Here is an 18,010-nt window from a genome sequence, read left to right on the forward strand (position 1 = left end):
TGTGAATCCATGAGGAGGGTGAAAGTTTAGGGAGAATTCTCATTTCTTCTCATTTCATGTGGGATTTAAAGGACTTAGAGACTCCCAGAGCTGACTGAAACCAACAGTTCCCACCACCTAGAGGAAAAGCTGGATTTTTGGGCTGGATTTTTGGGCTGGTCCTGCCAGGCAGATGCAGCAGAGCAGGGCCTGGATTTGGGATTTCCTATTGTATTTCAGCTGTGGCCATCAGGTGGCAATCTGACCACTGGGATCATTCTGTGCTGGAGGCACTTTGGGGTGGGTTCTCCTTGGGCTTTCCAAGGTCCTTTGTGATTTAGGGTGGTGTCTGCCAAGCTCTGGGCTGTGCCTGCTGTCAGCTGCTGCCCTGTGCAGGGCACAGAGGGATGGGCAGCCAGGCTCCTGCAGAATTCCTAATAGATTAAGGCAGGATGGAGGGCAGATATTCCTCAGGATTCACCTAAATTGAGGTGAGATGAGCAGCACAACACCCTGAGGTGATGAACCCTGTCAGCAGTAGCTAAGCACATCATTAATGGGAATATTTCCTTCTTGGTTGGGCAGGGCTGGGTTTTGATCATCTGATCCAGCTCTTCTGGCCTACAAAGGAGTTAGAAAAATGACTTTATTTTTGTCCTGAGTCCATAGAAATGGTGACAGAATCACCTCAGAGTTAGAAATGAAGGTGATTTTGTTCACTGGAGGTGCGAAATAAAGAATCATGGAATCAGGGAATTCCTTGGGTTGGAGTGACCTTAAAAATGATCCAGTTCCAACCCCACTGCCATGAGCAGCTCCCACTAGACCAGGCTGCTCAGTGCCCCTCAAGATATTCCTCAAAGTGCTCAAATTTTACCTGCCTCCTCACCAGCCATTATATCAGGAATTGTTTGATTTGGTTTGGTTTGATTGGTTTGTTTTCTTCCCTGGGGAATGTTTCTAAAGGGACATTACAGTGCAGGAACCTCAGGACATCCAAGGACCTGTAAAGGTGGTGGTGATGCCCTTCTTTGGGCTGGAAAAGATGTTTGAGATCACCCCACTGCTCTTTCTGTAGAGCCAGAAAATGGAAACAAATCCCCGGCCTAATGAATATTTCCCTGATAATATTATTATTTATTATTATTATTATTATTATTACCACTTAACAAGCAGTTCCAGACAGTACTGAGGTTTTAATACTCACAGCTACAAATGAGCTGCAAAGTTTGGATAATGATGTAAAAACCCTTCCAACACCCAGTTAATCCCTAAGGAAAAAGCACCTGTTGGTCTGTGCCTGTGTGGTTCCATTCTTAGCTACAAAGTCAAAGTTCTCTGTGAATATTTGTATTTTCGACTTTTCTGCTTGGATATTTCCTTTGGGCCTGAGGCTCCAGGTTCTGAGGCAAAGTGTGAGTTCAGGGGGTGCCTGGCATTCTCCTCCTTGCTTAGAAAATAAAAATAACTGGGTTTCACACAAATGTTGAATTATCCAGGCCAGTGAAACTCAAGATTGTTCTGGTGATCAGGCACTGCAATTAATTCTTGGGATGTTCTTTAAACGTTCCCAGTGAAGAAGTCAAAGAAGCTCTTTGCAATCTGTGAGTGTAAAAAACGCTCTGTCATTTTAGATAATTGGGTATTTCCACAGCAGAATCAGATATCTAACAACAACAACAATAATTAAACCAGGAATAATGACAATAATGATAATAAAAATAATAATAAACACATTAAACCCCAAACACAACAAACCCACCCCAAAACCTAACGCATTATTTCCCCTACCACCATTTCCTTTAACACCAGCCTTGCTTTTGCTTTCATTACAGCTGCTAAATAGATTATTCATGAGGTCTCTCACCACCACTAAACCATCCCTCTCATTGTTGCCAGCCCCTCATTGGTGTCACACAGATTTTCAGCGTCTGCCCATATCTGATTATCTGTGGAAACAACCTTTCAATGAGCCTTTTTATCGCGTCGTTTCGCCGGGGAGCTTTCAGGGACTAATTTTAGTTTCATGACAATAACAATAAGGTCAAGTTGTATTTCTGTGCTGCTTTTCACCCAGGCAGACATTCCAGAGGGGCAGATGTGGGACGGAGTGGTTGTCACTGTTGTCACCACGGAGTGGCCACGTCTGGCTCTCCACGCCCCCGGCTGAGTTGGGATGGAGCTCAGGAGAGCTGTTCTTCCTGGAAAACGAGATGTTCTCTGCTTTTTTTTTTCTTTTTTTTGAATGTGTTTTTTTAACTTAACCAGTTGTGGAATATTTGGGGTGAAGCTGAGAGGAGCCCTGCAGGGCAGAAGGGGTTCAGCGGGAGCAATCTAGAAAATTCTGTGGAATAATCAAAACTGAACCCCAGCTGTTGGATTTGTCCCAAATCCCTGGAATAAACACAACTGTGGAGAAGATCAGCTCCCTCTCCTGTGGGGCTCAGCCTGGAGAAAAGGAGACTCAGGGGGGACCTTTTTCTCCACAGTTCCCTGAGAGGAGGGGACAGCCCCTGGTCGGGCTCTGCTCCAGGGGTCAGGGACAGGAGCAGCCTCAGGCTGGGCTAGGGAAGGCTCAGGCTGGAAATCAGGAGGAATTTCCCCATGGAAAGGGTGCTCAGGCCTTGACAGGGGCTGCCCAGGGATGTGCTGGTGTCACCATCCCTGGAGGTGTCCAAGGAATGCCTGGAGGTGGCACTCAGTGCCCTGGGCTGGTGACAAGGTGGCATCAGTCACAGCTTGCACTTGATGACCCTGGAGGTCTTTTCCAGCCTCAGTGATTCTGGGATTCTGTGAAATCCACCTGGTAGTGCACAAAAAAAGTTCCAGGTTTGGATTTTCCCTGGCTGTTAATCAATGCTGGGTACAATTTGTTGAACTCAGCACTGGGTTGTGCTGAGGAACCCAACGTTCCCACACCTGCCTGGCTGGGATTCAGCTCCCACAGATGCCACCTGGAATCTCTGGTATCAGACCTATCGTGAGCTGAAATTGTTGTTTCATTGTCATTTCGTGCCTCTTGCCAGTCTCTGGTCATTTAACAACTGAAAAAACACATTTACCTATCTTTTGATGATTCCTCTTGAAGTATGAGGTCAGTCACAAAAAGGACCAGCTTCACTGTTAATTAAAATTTAATCAGAACTGCCCTGCTTGTCCTATAGAATAAATTAAATTAACCACATTTAGTAGTAAGGTTTATACTTTACTTGTATCCTCTGGAAATTTTCACAGGTTGTGCTCCAATAAACCCAGTTTTGCTCTTCAACTCAGTTGGAATTCCTGTTCCTTAAGTGCAAAAGAGGCTAATCATAGAGCAGAAAATAATTTGACTTGCTAATACTGGGTGAGAAAACATTTACTGCAACCACAAATATTTTCAGGATGATGGAGTATCTCATGTTCATGAAAGCTTGGTTCTGGTGACATGTTTGAGTAGGGAGGGCTGCACTTTCTAGCAGAGGAAACCCATGTCAGCTGCAGCAGGCAGCTCCCTGTTCTCCTCCAAAAGCTGCAGCAAAAAAAAAATGTTGGCAGAGGAATCAAAATCCTCCTCTTTAGTCGAGTCTGCCACCAGGTTTCTTAGGCATGAACTCCGGAAAATCTTTATTAGGCATAAAAAAAAAAAAAAGAAATAGAGGGGGAGATGTGCCTTGCAGACAGAAGGTGCATTCTGAGGTTAGCAAAGAGATGAATTATAAATACCTCAAGTCGAGCCGTGCTTTTCCAGCTATTCTTCCCTGATGGTGCCTAGCTGGGAGGCAGTGAAAAGTGTCATTTTGGTGGGGTGCTGCTCCCCCCTGGTGACATCAGTGGCCAGGCATTAGCTGTGCCCACAAAGCGGCGGTTGTTGGGTTTCTTATCGTGGTGGGAGCTGCTGAGCACAGCCCCTGCTGCCTCGTGGCTCGTGGAGACAGGGCAAATCTGCTCCCAAAATACTCCGGCTACTTCTGTTGGGTGAGAAATTGTGTTTTTCTTTTCCCTCTTTCATGTTTTACTCCCCCACCACCACGGTTTTTTGCTTTTTGGATGAGAAAGCTCAGTTTTCGTTACATGAATGGCCTTGCTTAGAAATTGATTCCCCTTGGAAAAATCCCCAAACTTTGTTGCCTTCTGTGTGTCCAGGGTTTTCATTTGAGGGCAAGGGGGAATTGGCTTCAAACTGACCGAGAATAGGGCTGGATTAGAGATTAGCAAGGAATTCTTTCCTGGGAGGGTGGTGAGGCCCTGGCACAGGGTGCCCAGAGAAGATGTGATCCCTGGAAGTGTCCAAGGCCAGCTTGGACAGAGCTTGGAGCACCCTGGGCTAGTGGAAGGTGTCCCTGCCATGGCAGGGGGTGGAACTGGATGGTTTTCAGGTCCCTTCCAAGCTGAACCAGTCCAAGATTCAGTGATTACAAGGCAGTGATGCTCTGTTACACCTGCAGGGGTGCATGGCTGAGCTTACAGCCACAGCTGCTGGTGTGGGACACACTGAGCAGGAACCCCAAACACCAGGCAAACACTTCTTGCCAAACTTGGATTTTACCCTAATTTATTTCTGTTTTTTAAATTTTTTATACCCCTTTTACAAAATACACTGAGCCAGTTAAAGCAAGAAGTGGCTGAAGACAACCTCAACCACCCCTTCTGTGTTTTTTCCCCCTTCTTTCCAAAACTGAAGTGCAAACAGCAGAGGACCCCTGATCCCACAGAACCCACAGGCTGCAGTGAGCCTCCCCCCACCCTTCTGCAGCACCCCATGGTGATCAGTGCCCTTACCTCAGCTCCACCTGAGCTCCTCGAGGGAGGTTTTTATCCTTTTAGAAACGTGCCAGCTCGGCTTAGCCAAACTTTGCCCCAGGCAGAGACTAACCAATGTTCACGTGAGTATCTCAGTGTGTTTTGTTCTGCTGTTTCCCCTTTTAGGTGACAGCGAGATTGTAAATAATATGTACGAGACCGACCCCGATCTCCTTGCTGGAGAAAGCGCAGAGGAGGAAACTGAGGACAGTATAATGTCCCCCATCCCTGTGGGACCTCCGTCACCCTTCCCCACCAGTGAGGACTTCACTCCCAAGGAGGGCTCACCCTATGAAGCTCCCGTCTACATTCCTGATGACATTCCAATCCCACCAGATTTTGAACTCAGAGAATCTTCGATCCCAGGGGCAGGGCTAGGGATTTGGGCCAAAAAGAAGATTGAAGTTGGGGAAAGATTTGGACCCTATATGGCAGTACAGAGGAGCACATTAAAGGAAACAAACTTTGGATGGGAGGTAAGCGTGTGGAATGTGGCCACCACATTCCTTTGTCTTCTCTGCCAAGTGTTCCTGGAGCTGGACTGAGGCCTGCTGGCCTGGGGATGGAGGTGGTGACTTTGCTGATGCCGTGTTTCCCTGAGTAACTCCCCCCCCCCGTTACCTGAAGGATTTAAAAATCAGCAGAAATCCCTTTTAAGTTCGCTTCTTGGGCCACAAAAACTGCTCGAGCACCGTTTTGGAAGTCTGCTTTTGAATGATGTCGGGTCACTTCATCAAGTGCTTGTCATTTCCAAATTGTGTTCGGGAGTTGTCGCGTGGAGGGAATGGGATTAATCGCATCATGTTTGGTGGTTGGGGTGTTACCTTTGACTCCCAGCCCGTGTCAGCAGTGCAGGCATTAATAACTGGGCAGGGAAAAATAGCATGTACCCATTAACAGCCCCCATGTTCTCGAGTTCTTGTGCTGCAGCAAAGATGGAGAAATGTGAAAGTCATTTTTCCCCGAGAACTGAACAAAAACCAGCCTTCAGCAGGAAAAAAGCTCTGTCCCACATCTCCCATCTTATCCTTCTCCCTGTTTTTCTGAGCTTGTCTCAGAAATCATCTTGGCCTCTTCTGCTCTTACAGTCTTGATTAGAGAATATCTAGATCCATAATTATCCTGGAATATTCATTAACAGTGAAGTGTGTCCTGGGATTTCTGCTCTGTGCTCACAGTCCTATCCCAGTGGCCATTATCCAATAGATAATTCCTTCTCTCTCCCCCAGTGCCCATCCCAACAATCCATCCCCTGCTGCCATGGGAGCTGCTGGCTCTTGTCCTGGGGAAGAGGCTGTGTCTGGGGCAGTGGGGGAAGAGAGGTTTCCTGGCAGGATTTTGCTGTAGCATAGGTGAAGCCTATCCCAATAAGTGGGGCTGAATTTTCCCTCATTTTTCCCTGGATGAACCAGTCTCTTGCCCCATTTTCTCCATCAGCCACTACTGGGGTGAACTGGTTCACAAAATCCTGGAGGATTTACAGGGTGGGAAGCAGCTGGGGGCTGGAACTGTAAGGTTTTCCCAGGCACCAGTGGAGAAAGCACCAGTGCAGTGACAGAACCCTCTTTTCTTAGAGGTCAGAAAGGCCAGGCTGAAGCATTAACAGTTTTAATTTTCTCTGATTATATTTGCACTCCTGATTGTGAAGTCAAAAATCAGTGAGCAGTGAGACCCAGTGAGGCCCAGAGAAGCAGGTCCAAATATTTTTGTTTTGTTTTACTTTTTCAATGTGTCTGAAGTGCAGGAAACAGCAAAAAGCTCCTGTTTTAACAAGAAAACTCAATTGTGTTTTGTTGTTCTGCAGTAGGAAGTGTCTGAAGAGCTAAAATCAGAGTTTGGTTGAATGACTGAGTGGAGAGTTTCCTTTTCCTTCCATCCTAGTGCACGGAAAAGAGGGTAATTCAGCTGAGTTTTGATCCCCTCTCTCCCCTCCAATGACATTCCTGGTGTTGGCTTCTATTGTGAATATCATTGCAGAATATTTGATTGGTAGTAGCGTATGAGCCTCAAAAAGTGAGGGTTTTGGGGGGGAAAATCCCTTTTATTTCACTGGCAATACATGGTCTGGTTCAAGGGGGGCTGTAGGTGTGAGAAGCTCGAGATTCCTAAGGAAGGTATTGATCACTTCCAGGTGCCTCTGAAAATAAGGATAATTTTCCTCTAGGACTATGCCAGATTAATTATTTGTAGGCTGCAATGTGAAAGATGAATCCTCTTTATTTTGACCCAGTTATTGATAGGTGGCATTTGTTGTTTCAATGTATATTTTTGTTTGCTATTTTGTTTAAAGGCTGATTTTTAGGAACAAAGTGCAATCCTCATGGGCTGGCAGAAATTGAGTGGTGGAAACCTTTTTTTTCTCTGACCTTGGCAAAACATTGTCCTTGCATTTCATAATTCTGATAAAAGTTGCTATTTACACTCATGATTTTCAGAAAGGTTCCTCACATCCCCACTGCTCTGATAGGAGCTGCGTTTATCAATTCCCGTTGACTTTGTGATACTGTTTGTTTTTGTAGTGTAATTGAGCAAACTTTCCCTCTCTGGGCACTTCTCCTGTTCCAGCGGCACTCCTTTGTCCCCTGCCGTGGCAGGGACATTTCACACCTCAAAGGAAGGGCTTTGTCCTCCCTCAGGTGTCCCCAGACCCACCCCAACACTCTCTGCTTGTCCTCACAGACACCTCTTGAATTTTCCCATTCTCCAGAGCATTTAAGGACATTTCAGGGCTCTGTTTCCAGAAAGGGCCTCCAGAATTTCATTTGGGAGCAACATCCATGAATCCCTTCACGTGCTGGCCAGGAATTCATTGAATAAGTTCTATCTGCTGGGTGCTGTTGTCTGAGCTCTTCCCTTGGGGTAGAAGGTTGGGAAAGCCCTGAAATATTCCAGGCAGCTCTACCTGGTGGCAAATTGGGAATTGGGAACTTGGAATGTTCTAGGCAGCTCTACCTGACGGCAAATTAGGAAATGGGAACTTGGGATGTTCTAGGCAGCTCTACCTGGTGGCAAATTGGGAATTGGGAACTTGGAATGTTCTAGGCAGCTCTACCTGATGGCAGATTGGGAAATGGGAATTTGGGATGTTCTAGGCAGCTCTACCTGATGGCAAATTGGGAAATTGGGAACTTGGGATGTCCAGGCAGCTCTACCTGATGGCAAATTAGGAACTTGGGATGTTCTAGGCAACTCTACCTGATGGCAAATTGGGAAATGGGGATTTGGGATGTTCTAGGCAGCTCTACCTGATGGCAAATTGGGAAATTGGGAACTTGGGATGTGTTTGCATCCTCTGCTCCTAAAACTGAGCAGGCAAGAAATGGGCAATGACTGGAAAAAAAGGAAAGGGGAGGAGTTTTTTCTCACCCAGTAACTTGTTGGCTTTTGCTTCAATGTGCTGTTTCTTTCCGTGGTGATAAACTCAACAAATCTGAGATTTGTAGGATCACCAGGAATGTTCCTTCTGCAGTTTAACATTGGTTTTTTGGTCAGTATTTCTCTGGAATATGGAGTTTTGTCATGCAGTGACTTGTGGGTTGAATGCTGGTGTAAGACTTCCACAAAACTCCTTGTTATGGCCAATTAGAACATATTCCATTTGAACTGTCTCTCATATTAGACATTTATTTCAGGAACGATGCCTGTTCTTCACACCCAACCTCTTCTCTATTCATATTTCTCAATTCATTTCCTGTAGTTTATAGTCTTGATAATCCCAATTTTTTGCACACCTCGCTCCCCAAACTCTGAAAACCTGGCCTTTGTGTTTGTTTGTTTGTTTTTAGGAGTCATCAGCTCCTTAATTTGAGCAGTGCTTCTGCCTTTGGCACGAGAAGTTCTCGCCTTTCACCACAGGAAATTTAGTGTCAGGCTTTGACTAAACTGGGAGGGAGATCACTGGAAGTGGAATTGGCTGCAAAGTGGTCATTCCTCAGCACCATCTCAGTTTTGCTTGAAAAAATTTTGTTGGCATACAGGACGTGCTTCATAATTAATGTCTGTTCCTTCTGATTTCTGCATTAAAAAAAAGAAAAATCTAATTACATTTTGGGGCTTGGAGAAGGTGCTGTTGAGGGCTTTGATGTGAGATTGGATCTTTCTCTTCTGCCCAAGGATTACCACTGCAGAAAAAGCTTTCTCTTTTCAAACTCCAGCAAGGAAAGATTTGTGAAAATGAAAATGGGCAGTGACTTGTATATCAAAATCTTCAGGAAATTGAGTTTGTGTTTGTTTCCATCTGAACTCCTCACAGGTGTAACTTGGTGTTACTTGCTGAAACTTCCAGCGTCACTCATTAATAGCCCAAACATCCATGGGAATGCAGAATGCTGTGTTTTATCTGCCATACCTTGAAAAAAGCTGCATAATTATCTTTATTATTGGCGTTTTTCCTTTCAGGCAGAGAGGAGGGCTGGGTGCTGATGGCTTGAACACGTGTCCTGCCTTATCTGCAGCACAGCCTCATATCTGGCCTCCTGCTTTGCTTTGTGGGATATGTTTTAAAAAAAAATATTCCTTGATTTAAACCACACCTATCACTCAAGGGCTTTTTTGGACATGGGATGGCAGCGAGTGATTCACTCTCATCTCATAAAAATAAATAAGATGTGTCAACCCTGGCCCCCAGCCCCTCCCAGGGATGATTCAGTGCAGGACCTGTTGGGTGCTTTCCCTCATTCCCTGACACTGCTGTGCTGATGGTGTCATTTCACCTTTTTTTTTTTTTTTTTGTGTGTGTGCCTTGAAAGACCCCACCTAAAAGCCCTGTGATTATTGAGTGTGACCTGATTGCATTTCTCCTGCTCCCATTGCCCTCCTGCCCGCTGACACCGAGCACAGCACTGCCAGCACCCTGAATAAATCATGGCATTTTTGTGCTTTATGGCCTCTGGGAGCCGAGGAAAATGAAAATAAAATAATTACATAATGATTTCCGTCAGCTTTGGGTAAATAATGGTATTTATCACGGCGCTGTTAATTTTCCTAATTGAGAGAAGAATGGGAATCTCATCTTGGGGGGAGATTTAGCACCTGGATTATGGGAGTCGTGATTTTAGCTCAGTTTGCTTCACAGGGTAAACACCACCAATAAATGCAGTTTGTTTTAATTTATATTTTAATTTATATTTTAAGAGAGGTTATTTGCTGAAGCACAAAGGCTTCTCTCACTGAAGTGTTAGAGCCAGGCTGCTCCTTTACACAGGAAAAATAAATAAATAAATAAATAAATGCTTTCATTTCCTACCTGGGGGGTGAGGTAGAGCCTGTCCCATAGAAGACAAATAAAAAATAGGAGCCAGCAGCTGAGGATGCAGCAGAGTTCTGGCTTCACATCTGGGCCAGAAAAAACTGCTGGGTTTTGAACACCCTTTAAAGTGTCACTGACTCACTGCAGCCCAACCTCCCAATTCCTCCAAAATTTAAATTTTTAGCAGGGGGTCTTTTTTATTTTCTTTGCTTTTTAGAAATACTTCCAAGTGCCGAGGGAAATTTACTTTATATGAGTGGCCTTAAATGCTGGGAGGAGAATTATACTGCATTTTATTGAATGTAATAAATATTAACATTTTTAATATTTAATATTAAAAAAAATTTAAAATTAAAAAATATTTTAAAATTAAAATATTAAAATATTAAAAATAGGCTTTTGAGCACTGCATGAACTGTGATGATTTTGTCATGTTTCCCAGCCCAGATCACCCAGGGATTCCTTCATTTCCCTTTAAAAGCTGATCCAGCTGAAGCAGCGAGTTCTTGCCCATCCTGCCTTAGCCAGAGATGCTGAAAGGGGAGTGAGCCCTTTAAATGAGCAAAGAAATCCCCAAGGCTCCTCGTGTCTCTTGGGCTCTCACCTGGGAGGATGTGATGACATTTCCTGCTCCTTTTCCTGCCCTGATTCATTCATTTTCCCCTCCTCTGCCTTTCCCTTGGCCTGGGGAATGATGTTACTGCAGCAGCTTCTCTCCCTCGGGGAATTCCCTCCCGAATTGTTCTTTTCCAACCCTCATCCTGCTCTTGCAGGGAAAAATTGCTGAGGGATTCTGTGCAATTCAACATCTCCCATGCAATGTTGATGCTCTCCCAGGGCTGCTCCTTGGGAAAGGGATGGAACTGAGCATGGAAGCTGAGCAAGCTCCTCTAGCCCAAAAATCTCATTAAAAATTTTAAATATTTAAAATAATTAAGATTAATAGAATAAAAACTAAATGTTTACAATATTTAGAGGTCAAGGACTTATTTTTCTTCCTTGAGATTATTTTTTTTTCACTTAAGCTCTTAGTCTTGGTCCAAATCAAGTTTCTCTGCAGTTTTATATGCATGTATATAAAATCCTAACTGGGGATGCTCTCTTCATGAACCCACAGAATCTTTCATTTTCAGAGGGTTTCCAGCTTGGCAGGTCTGGGAAATAGGAATTCTGAGGGTTCATTAAGAAAACAGAATGCCAGAGCACCTTGGGACTGCCCTCAATTGTTGCTAAGAGTTAGAATTTTTATACATGTGAATATAAAACTGCAGAACAACTTTTGCTTTGGACCAAAACTCAGAGCTTAAGTGAAAAAAAAATTAACCTCAAGGAACAAAAATAAGTCCATGACCTCTAAATATTTTAAAGATTTAATTTTTATTCTATTCATTTTAATTATTTTAAATATTTAAATTTTTAAGTGAGATTTTTGGGCTGAGGAGGTTGCTCAGCTTTGTACATGCTCAGCCCCATCTCCTTCCCAAGGAGCAGCTCTGGGAGAACATCAACATTTTTATTTTCCCTGCAGGATCTGGGCTTTGTTCTGGTGTCAGGGGACACCACGAGGAAGAGGAAGGGTCAGATCCAGGTGCTGGCAATTGTTGGGCTGTTTCCTATGATTGGAATTAAAACCATGCCAGGAGGAACAAGGACTGGCTTGGGATTGAGAGGAAAAGCTGATGGAATCACAGGACAAGCCTCATTTTCTACAGCTCCACCTTTTGGGGGGGTTTAATTTAATAATTTCTGGATAAAAGTGACGAATGCACCTTATGGCATCCAAGTGAAACGACTGAAATTTGTCCTGTTTTTTGACATTTCCCCAAATGCTTCAGTGCCAGGGTTAAGAGAGTAAAGCCTTTTTTAGGGCCAAGAATGCCAAGATAAGTTGCTCTATCTTAGGCATTGGCTAAAACATGGGTATATAAGGAATTAAGGGAAAGAAAGAAGAGACAGGGGAAGGGAATGACTAAGAATACCTCCTGATATTTCTCCTTTATTTCCATAAGGGGTAATAACTCATGAGCAATCCGGCAGAGGGCACTTGCTTTAAATAGAACATTCTGATTCACAAGCAGAAAAAGGAAATAAATATTTTCCTTTCGTCTTTGAGAGCCATCCCTGAATACCAGCTCCTGAAGCAATATTTTATCAGCCACACGTTCAAAAAGGAGAAAGAAAAAGAAAAATCCCATGAACGGCTCAGTGGTGACCACAGTGGTTTGAAAAATAGCTTCTTTTTCACTATCAAAAGCCCTGCAGAAGTCAGGGCACTGATTCTTCCTCTGGAATTTTAACCTACAGAGAAACCCAACCTGGGTTTTGTCCTCTCCCAGCAAAGCCTGGCTGCTGGAGCCTGGAACACAGTGGGATTCTGTAAAGGAGATGATCAATAAGGGAAACCATAAATATACATGGGCTCTGAAGGAGGAGCACCCTGGGGACTCTCTCAGAGGCAGTTTGGGAAGGTGGGAGCAATGCAAAATAACTCATTTTGGGGTTTGCAGGCTGCTGGTGCCAGGCACTCAGGAGGTTTTTTGGGAATCAGCCTCATGCTGCTCACTGCTCAGAGATTTTTGTATGGGATTGGGGTACTGAGGGCTCCAGGGTGAGGTTCAGGGATGTGCTCAGGGTCATCAAACCCTTCAGTAAACCCCACCTGAGCTCCTGGTCAACCCTAAAGTCTCAAAGTTCTAAATTCCATTGCTTTACCTCAATCTGTGCAATGCAAGAAATACCAACAGCGAATTTTCCCAAGTAAAATGTTGTGTTAATCACTTTTCAAGAATGGAAAAATCACATTTTCTGCATAATTTGGCACCATCCTCCTCTTCCCATGGCAAATACAGAGCAGCACCACAGATCTGGAGAGCTGTTAAATGTAGCAAGGATAACTTTGGTTGGGATTTAGGACTTCACACATTTTGGCACTTGTTTGGCTCTGGAAATGCCAGGGAATTTTGTTGTATTTAGGGATGGATCCAATTTCCATGGGATTCATGGAAATGAAGAATTGGGTCTATGGCTTTTTTCTAGGAGAGGGACATAAGTGGACTTGGTTCTTCACTTGCTAACACAGCTCTTAAGGCCACCTCTGTGCCTGGTGTGTTCTACAACCTGTCTGCTCCAGGTTCAGCCCCTCCATACCTGTGTAGCACTGAGACCTTTCCCTCAGCACAAAGAGCTTTTTCCTCCTTTGGCTGTGCCCAGGCAGCCGTGTGCTCCTTCCCTCTGGGACAGCGCCCTGCTTTAATCGTACATCTCATTGTGCCATCCCTGCTCCATCCTGTTCAAAAATACCTACAGCTCACCCTTGTCCCCCACCTCCCTTTTCCCATTTAGATCTCCCTGAAGCCCATTCTCCCTTATCAGCACAGTAATTTCGTGAGCAGAGTTGGATTTCTGCCGTTTAGGCCCCGGCCATTGTCTGTCGCAGCTGCAGTCAAGATAAACCCTCACCCAGAACAAAGTTGGAATGACCTTTTACAAGCAGAATCTGCCTTGTTTCCCTCCAGACTAATTTATCAGCCTTCATTTCAGCCTAGTCTCTCAGCAGAGGCCTGAAAGAACATTACAGAGAGCATGAATGAACAGGGGGATTAAGATGCTTGGCTAGTCCCTCTTTTTCATCAGACACCTTCTGGATTTGCTGGGATGTAAGCTGTAAATGACCGTAAGTGCTGAACTGCCTTAAACTTGGAGCAAGGGGAAGGGAAGAGGAGGGGGGGAGCCACCACAGCCAAATGTTTGGAAAAGAAGAGTGATGTGAGGAGCTGGATAAACCTTTTGTCAGAGGGTAGCAGGACTGAGCAGTGTCCCCAGTCCTTTGCAAGGGTCTGTGTCTGTCCTCAAGCAGAGCAGGGAAAGGGGACAGGCTCAGCTCCTTCAGAACTGTTAATAAAGCAAATTTAAATCAAATTTATTGGTTCAGAGCAAGTTTTAAAAACTGGGCTACATCCAAAGTGTTTTGGTGCAGCAGAGCAGCAAAACTTTTCTTGTGAGTGTGATTTTAACGCCGCAAGAGGGGAAATTTTTCGAAGTGAACTTGACAAATGTCAAAGATCCCAACAGCAAAGCCATGATTCTCCTGTAGCTGACAACAGCCACAGTCTAAAGGAATTGCTGTGAGGAGGGGAATAAATATTTGTCTTTTGAAGGAGGAGAGAGTTGACAGCTGTAGTTGGGGTGAATTTCCCAGCAGCTTTCGTGGGACTGGATAATTCCACCCCTAAACACCATAAAACATCTGATTCTCCTTTCCTGCTTACACCTTTTAGATTCCTTCATCTTTTATGTAATGAAAAAAAAATGTTATTTAACAACTTGGAAACTTTACTGTTAAATCACAGCCTGCTCAGCTGAATGGGGGAAATCCTTATCCATCAAACTTGGCTCATTGTGTTTCATTCCTTGGAGTAAATAAAACTTTTTACAGGGGGAGAATTTGGTGCAACCCCAGAGATTTTGGTTGTTGCTGGGACTGTGCTGGTGCCTTGTGTCCTGGTAGAACTGCAGGGCCCAGCCAGGGAGCAGAAACATCCCCATCTAAAACAAGCAGCGCTTGCACCTCCAGCATTTTATTTGGATTTTTGGTGTATCAGAACGTTTTGGAATGTTTCCAAACATCCCAAGTGTTTCCAAAAATTTTGCTGGAAGGCAAGGAAGGTGCTGCAGGTGGGCGAGTGGCAGCAGTAAGTGAAAATGTGCTGTGGGACCAGCTTGAGAAATGGGTGTTGCACTCAGGTGATGCTGAACATCAACCACAGGGTGTTTAGAAATGGGTGCAGATAAAAGATCAACGTTTTGGGATGATTTTAAAGTTTTAAGGTATTTTAAGGAGTTGTACTTGTACAGTATAAAATCATGTACCTATATAATAAAACAGTATATCTAATTTTTAGGTATTTTAAGGAATTCACTGGACCAGCCTGGCATTTTGGCCTATGGGACCATACATACCATTAAATACTACTGCAATAATTGATATTTTCCTTTCTAAGCAATAACCTCCCCAATTCAGTGCCTTGTGAACATCACAGAAGTATCCAGATTTCTCTAAACCTTTGCAAGACTTGTGATTTCATTTAGGCCTTTGGGTGAAAATTCAGGCTGTGGTTCCTTTCTCTCTCCTGTGTCCTACCCCAGTTTGGTGCCTTTGCAGACTTTAGCCAGTAATATGGAAGGTGTAGAATTTTCAGATTTGATACAATCTTTTTTTGGCGGTTGTGTTTAATCCCTTTTTTAGCTTCACAATTCAACGAACCAAAATGTTGGTAACTTGCACCAAGTTTTCATGCTGAAACCAAAAGTAAGGGCAGCCATTCTGAACCATTGTCCCAAACCTTGATTTAGGGACACTCCCACATTCAGAAGTGAAGGATCTTTTGCTATTCCTGAGTGGTTTTACCATCTCCAAAATGAATTTCAGCAGCATGGCAGGGAGATGGAGATGGTGCCTTTCTGGAGAGTTGTGGAGGCAAAATGCAGATGCTTCAAGCGGGACAGATTGTTTCTGGCTCTTGTCCAGTTTCCCGGGAAATGGACAGAAAGAAGCTTAATTTCTTCTAGTTCCCTGCAGCTGTGCTTTGGGTTTAATAAGCATAGAAGGTGGTTTAAGGAAAAAAAAAGGCAGAAAGTTCAGCTCCTTGTTGAGCTGTCTGTGTTCTTTGGGGGCAGAAATTGGGGTTTGCTGCTGAGTGGAGGAGCAGCACTCCTGATGGAAGTTCAGCATCAGGGATGGTGCCCAAAATGTTCAGTAGCCCTGCAAAACTCAGTGAATGGGCCAAGAAGATCACAGGTTAACTTCAATTCAAATACACACAAAGTTCATTTTAGAATATTTAGAATTTAATTTAGAATATGCAGGGAAGAATAATCACAGTTGTGTCTATGCAAGGTTGAACTTCAGGCTGGGATTGTTGTCTGAGAACAAACAGGATCCTTGTATAGGAACATTTGATGAAACTACTGGGAAAAGTGTTTAAATGGAGTACAAGCAAGTTCTGCTTTTTGTAGGGAAAGGTGAACTCCAGAACACAGGAGATCAGGAGGGTCAGAAAGGATGGGGATGGTGTGAGGAAAATAAATTCATATATTCATTCCAGCAGGGATGTTCTGTCTGATGGATCTTACCTGATGGGCCAGGCTCTCACAGCCTCCCCAAATCCCATCTCCAGCTTTTATTGTCACTGATGTTGTCCTAAGGTCAGGCAAAGACCAACCTGGAATTCATCCTTAGAGAAAGAGGGGCATTGAAGGCAAAAATCCCCTGAGCTGGGAGAAATGAAATGTTGCTGGGTGATAAGAAAATACTCCAAGGGAGGAGCTGTGGGGTCAGGGGGCCAAACCAGGGAATACCTGGAGCATTTCCCTGGGTGAGGGAACCACATGGATCAGCCCACAGGGGTATGTGAGGCTCCCAGTGCATCCCCACCCCCTGTACTGGTGTCACTGGCGCAAGTCCCATTTTCAACCCTTCGATCTTTTTGTGGATTTTAGATCCAGGCCAACGTTCTCAGTGTAAATTCTCATCTCGCCTGTGATTTGTTACAAGGGTTTGTTGTTGCTGCTGGAAATTTCAGATTTAGGAATTTGAGCCAAAGTAACTCCTTTCCCTGTCTTTTCCTGTTTTCCAAAGTCACCTCATTTTGTAAAGGGTGTGTGAAATAAATCAGTGTAAATTTACTGCTCACTATAAATTGTAATTGGCAAGAGTTGGGATATAGCAAATCCAGAATGGGAATGATAAAATACTGATACTGTATCCTTTAATTTATTACCTGTATTATCCACACTCGGTGTTTTCCACTCGGTTCTCTCTCCTTCACGAGTTGTGTTTTCACTAGACTGGCATTTTCCTCCTCTGATGAATTAACTGTCAATTGAAGTTAGTAAGATAAATCAAAACAAATGGACACACTGCTCCATATTGACTTTCTCACTGCCTGATTCCCAGCCCCACTTTCTGAGCACGGGGCTGTTGTTCTGCTCACTTGCTCCTAAGCAAATGTACAAGAAAAGGAGGAACTGGGGGAGGTTGGTGTTTAATAGCCAGTAATTACATTTTTCCCTGCTTTTGTTTTACCTGGGATCTTGTCAATGATGAGATCCAAGCCATTTACCAAGGAAGAAGAGACTTGGCATGGTGGGAGAGAGGGAAATGTTAAATGGATTTCAGGAAGCAAATATGGAAGTTCAGATCTTCTGAAATGTGGTCGTAATCTACATAAGGAAGGAGTTTTTGGGATAACCATAAGGGTTTAGGTGAAGAGGGGGACACTTTTCATCAGCAGGGGTGATGTGCAGGCCCTCACTGTTAGAGAGACAAGGCTCCAGTCTGAATCCAGATTTATTAACATTTGCTGTGGGAATTCTGGTTGTAAAATGTTGTTGTGTAGGGGACTCCAAGATGTTGAAGCCTTGGCTTTATCCCAAAATGGCAGAACAATTTCTGGCTGGTTTGTTCTATTGGTGCAAATGTGATCAGGCACCCAAATGATTGGGCTCATCTCTGTTCCTGATCACACAAAACTAAAAAGTAGAAATATATAAAATATATATTTATATATGAAGTAATCAGTGGAATAGATCTGAAATGTGGATCAAGGCTTCTCTCTTGCAGATATGGCAAAAATCTCAGAGTGAGGCCCACAGGCCCACAGGCCTTCTCTCTGCTGCCACCAGAGTTAGAGCTCTGAAATAAAAAATTCAACTGATTATTTTAAAGAAGGAGAACACAAATCCATGCCCCTGTCTCCAGCAGTGCCATCTGCGTGTGGATCAAACCCCAGGCACACCTCTGGCTGAGCTGGCTCCTCTGCCAGGGTTCAGTGCTCAGAACAAGCACACGCCTGCCACAGAGCAAGCGTGGAAATTCTTTTGTTATTTGTTTACTTCTACTTTAAACATCTGTTCCTTAACACTCAGCTTTGAAAAGAGCTGGAGATCAAGCAGGGTTTTCTTTCAGGGCTCTCACCCCCATCCTGGGTCGTGTCTTCCTGA

General features: G+C 44.2%; 1 protein-coding gene across 4 annotated transcripts in view; it reads left to right on the top strand.

Moving 5' to 3' along the window:
* Nucleotides 1-18,010, top strand: part of PRDM16 (PR/SET domain 16) — a 295,903-nt gene that overhangs the window by 104,733 nt on the left and 173,160 nt on the right. For 3 of the 4 annotated variants that reach the window (XM_039727795.1, XM_039727797.1, XM_039727796.1), the window contains exon 2: nucleotides 4,888-5,237. The exons of the other annotated variant lie outside the window; for it this stretch is intronic. In XM_039727795.1, the coding sequence (XP_039583729.1) occupies nucleotides 4,888-5,237 (350 nt within the window). The remainder of the gene's footprint in view (nucleotides 1-4,887; nucleotides 5,238-18,010) is intronic. 4 annotated transcript variants of the gene reach the window in all.

Source organism: Passer montanus, unplaced genomic scaffold (assembly GCF_014805655.1).
Source record: "Passer montanus isolate IOZ18808 unplaced genomic scaffold, ASM1480565v1 scaffold62, whole genome shotgun sequence".
In the NCBI taxonomy this organism is placed as follows: Eukaryota; Metazoa; Chordata; class Aves; order Passeriformes; family Passeridae; genus Passer; species Passer montanus.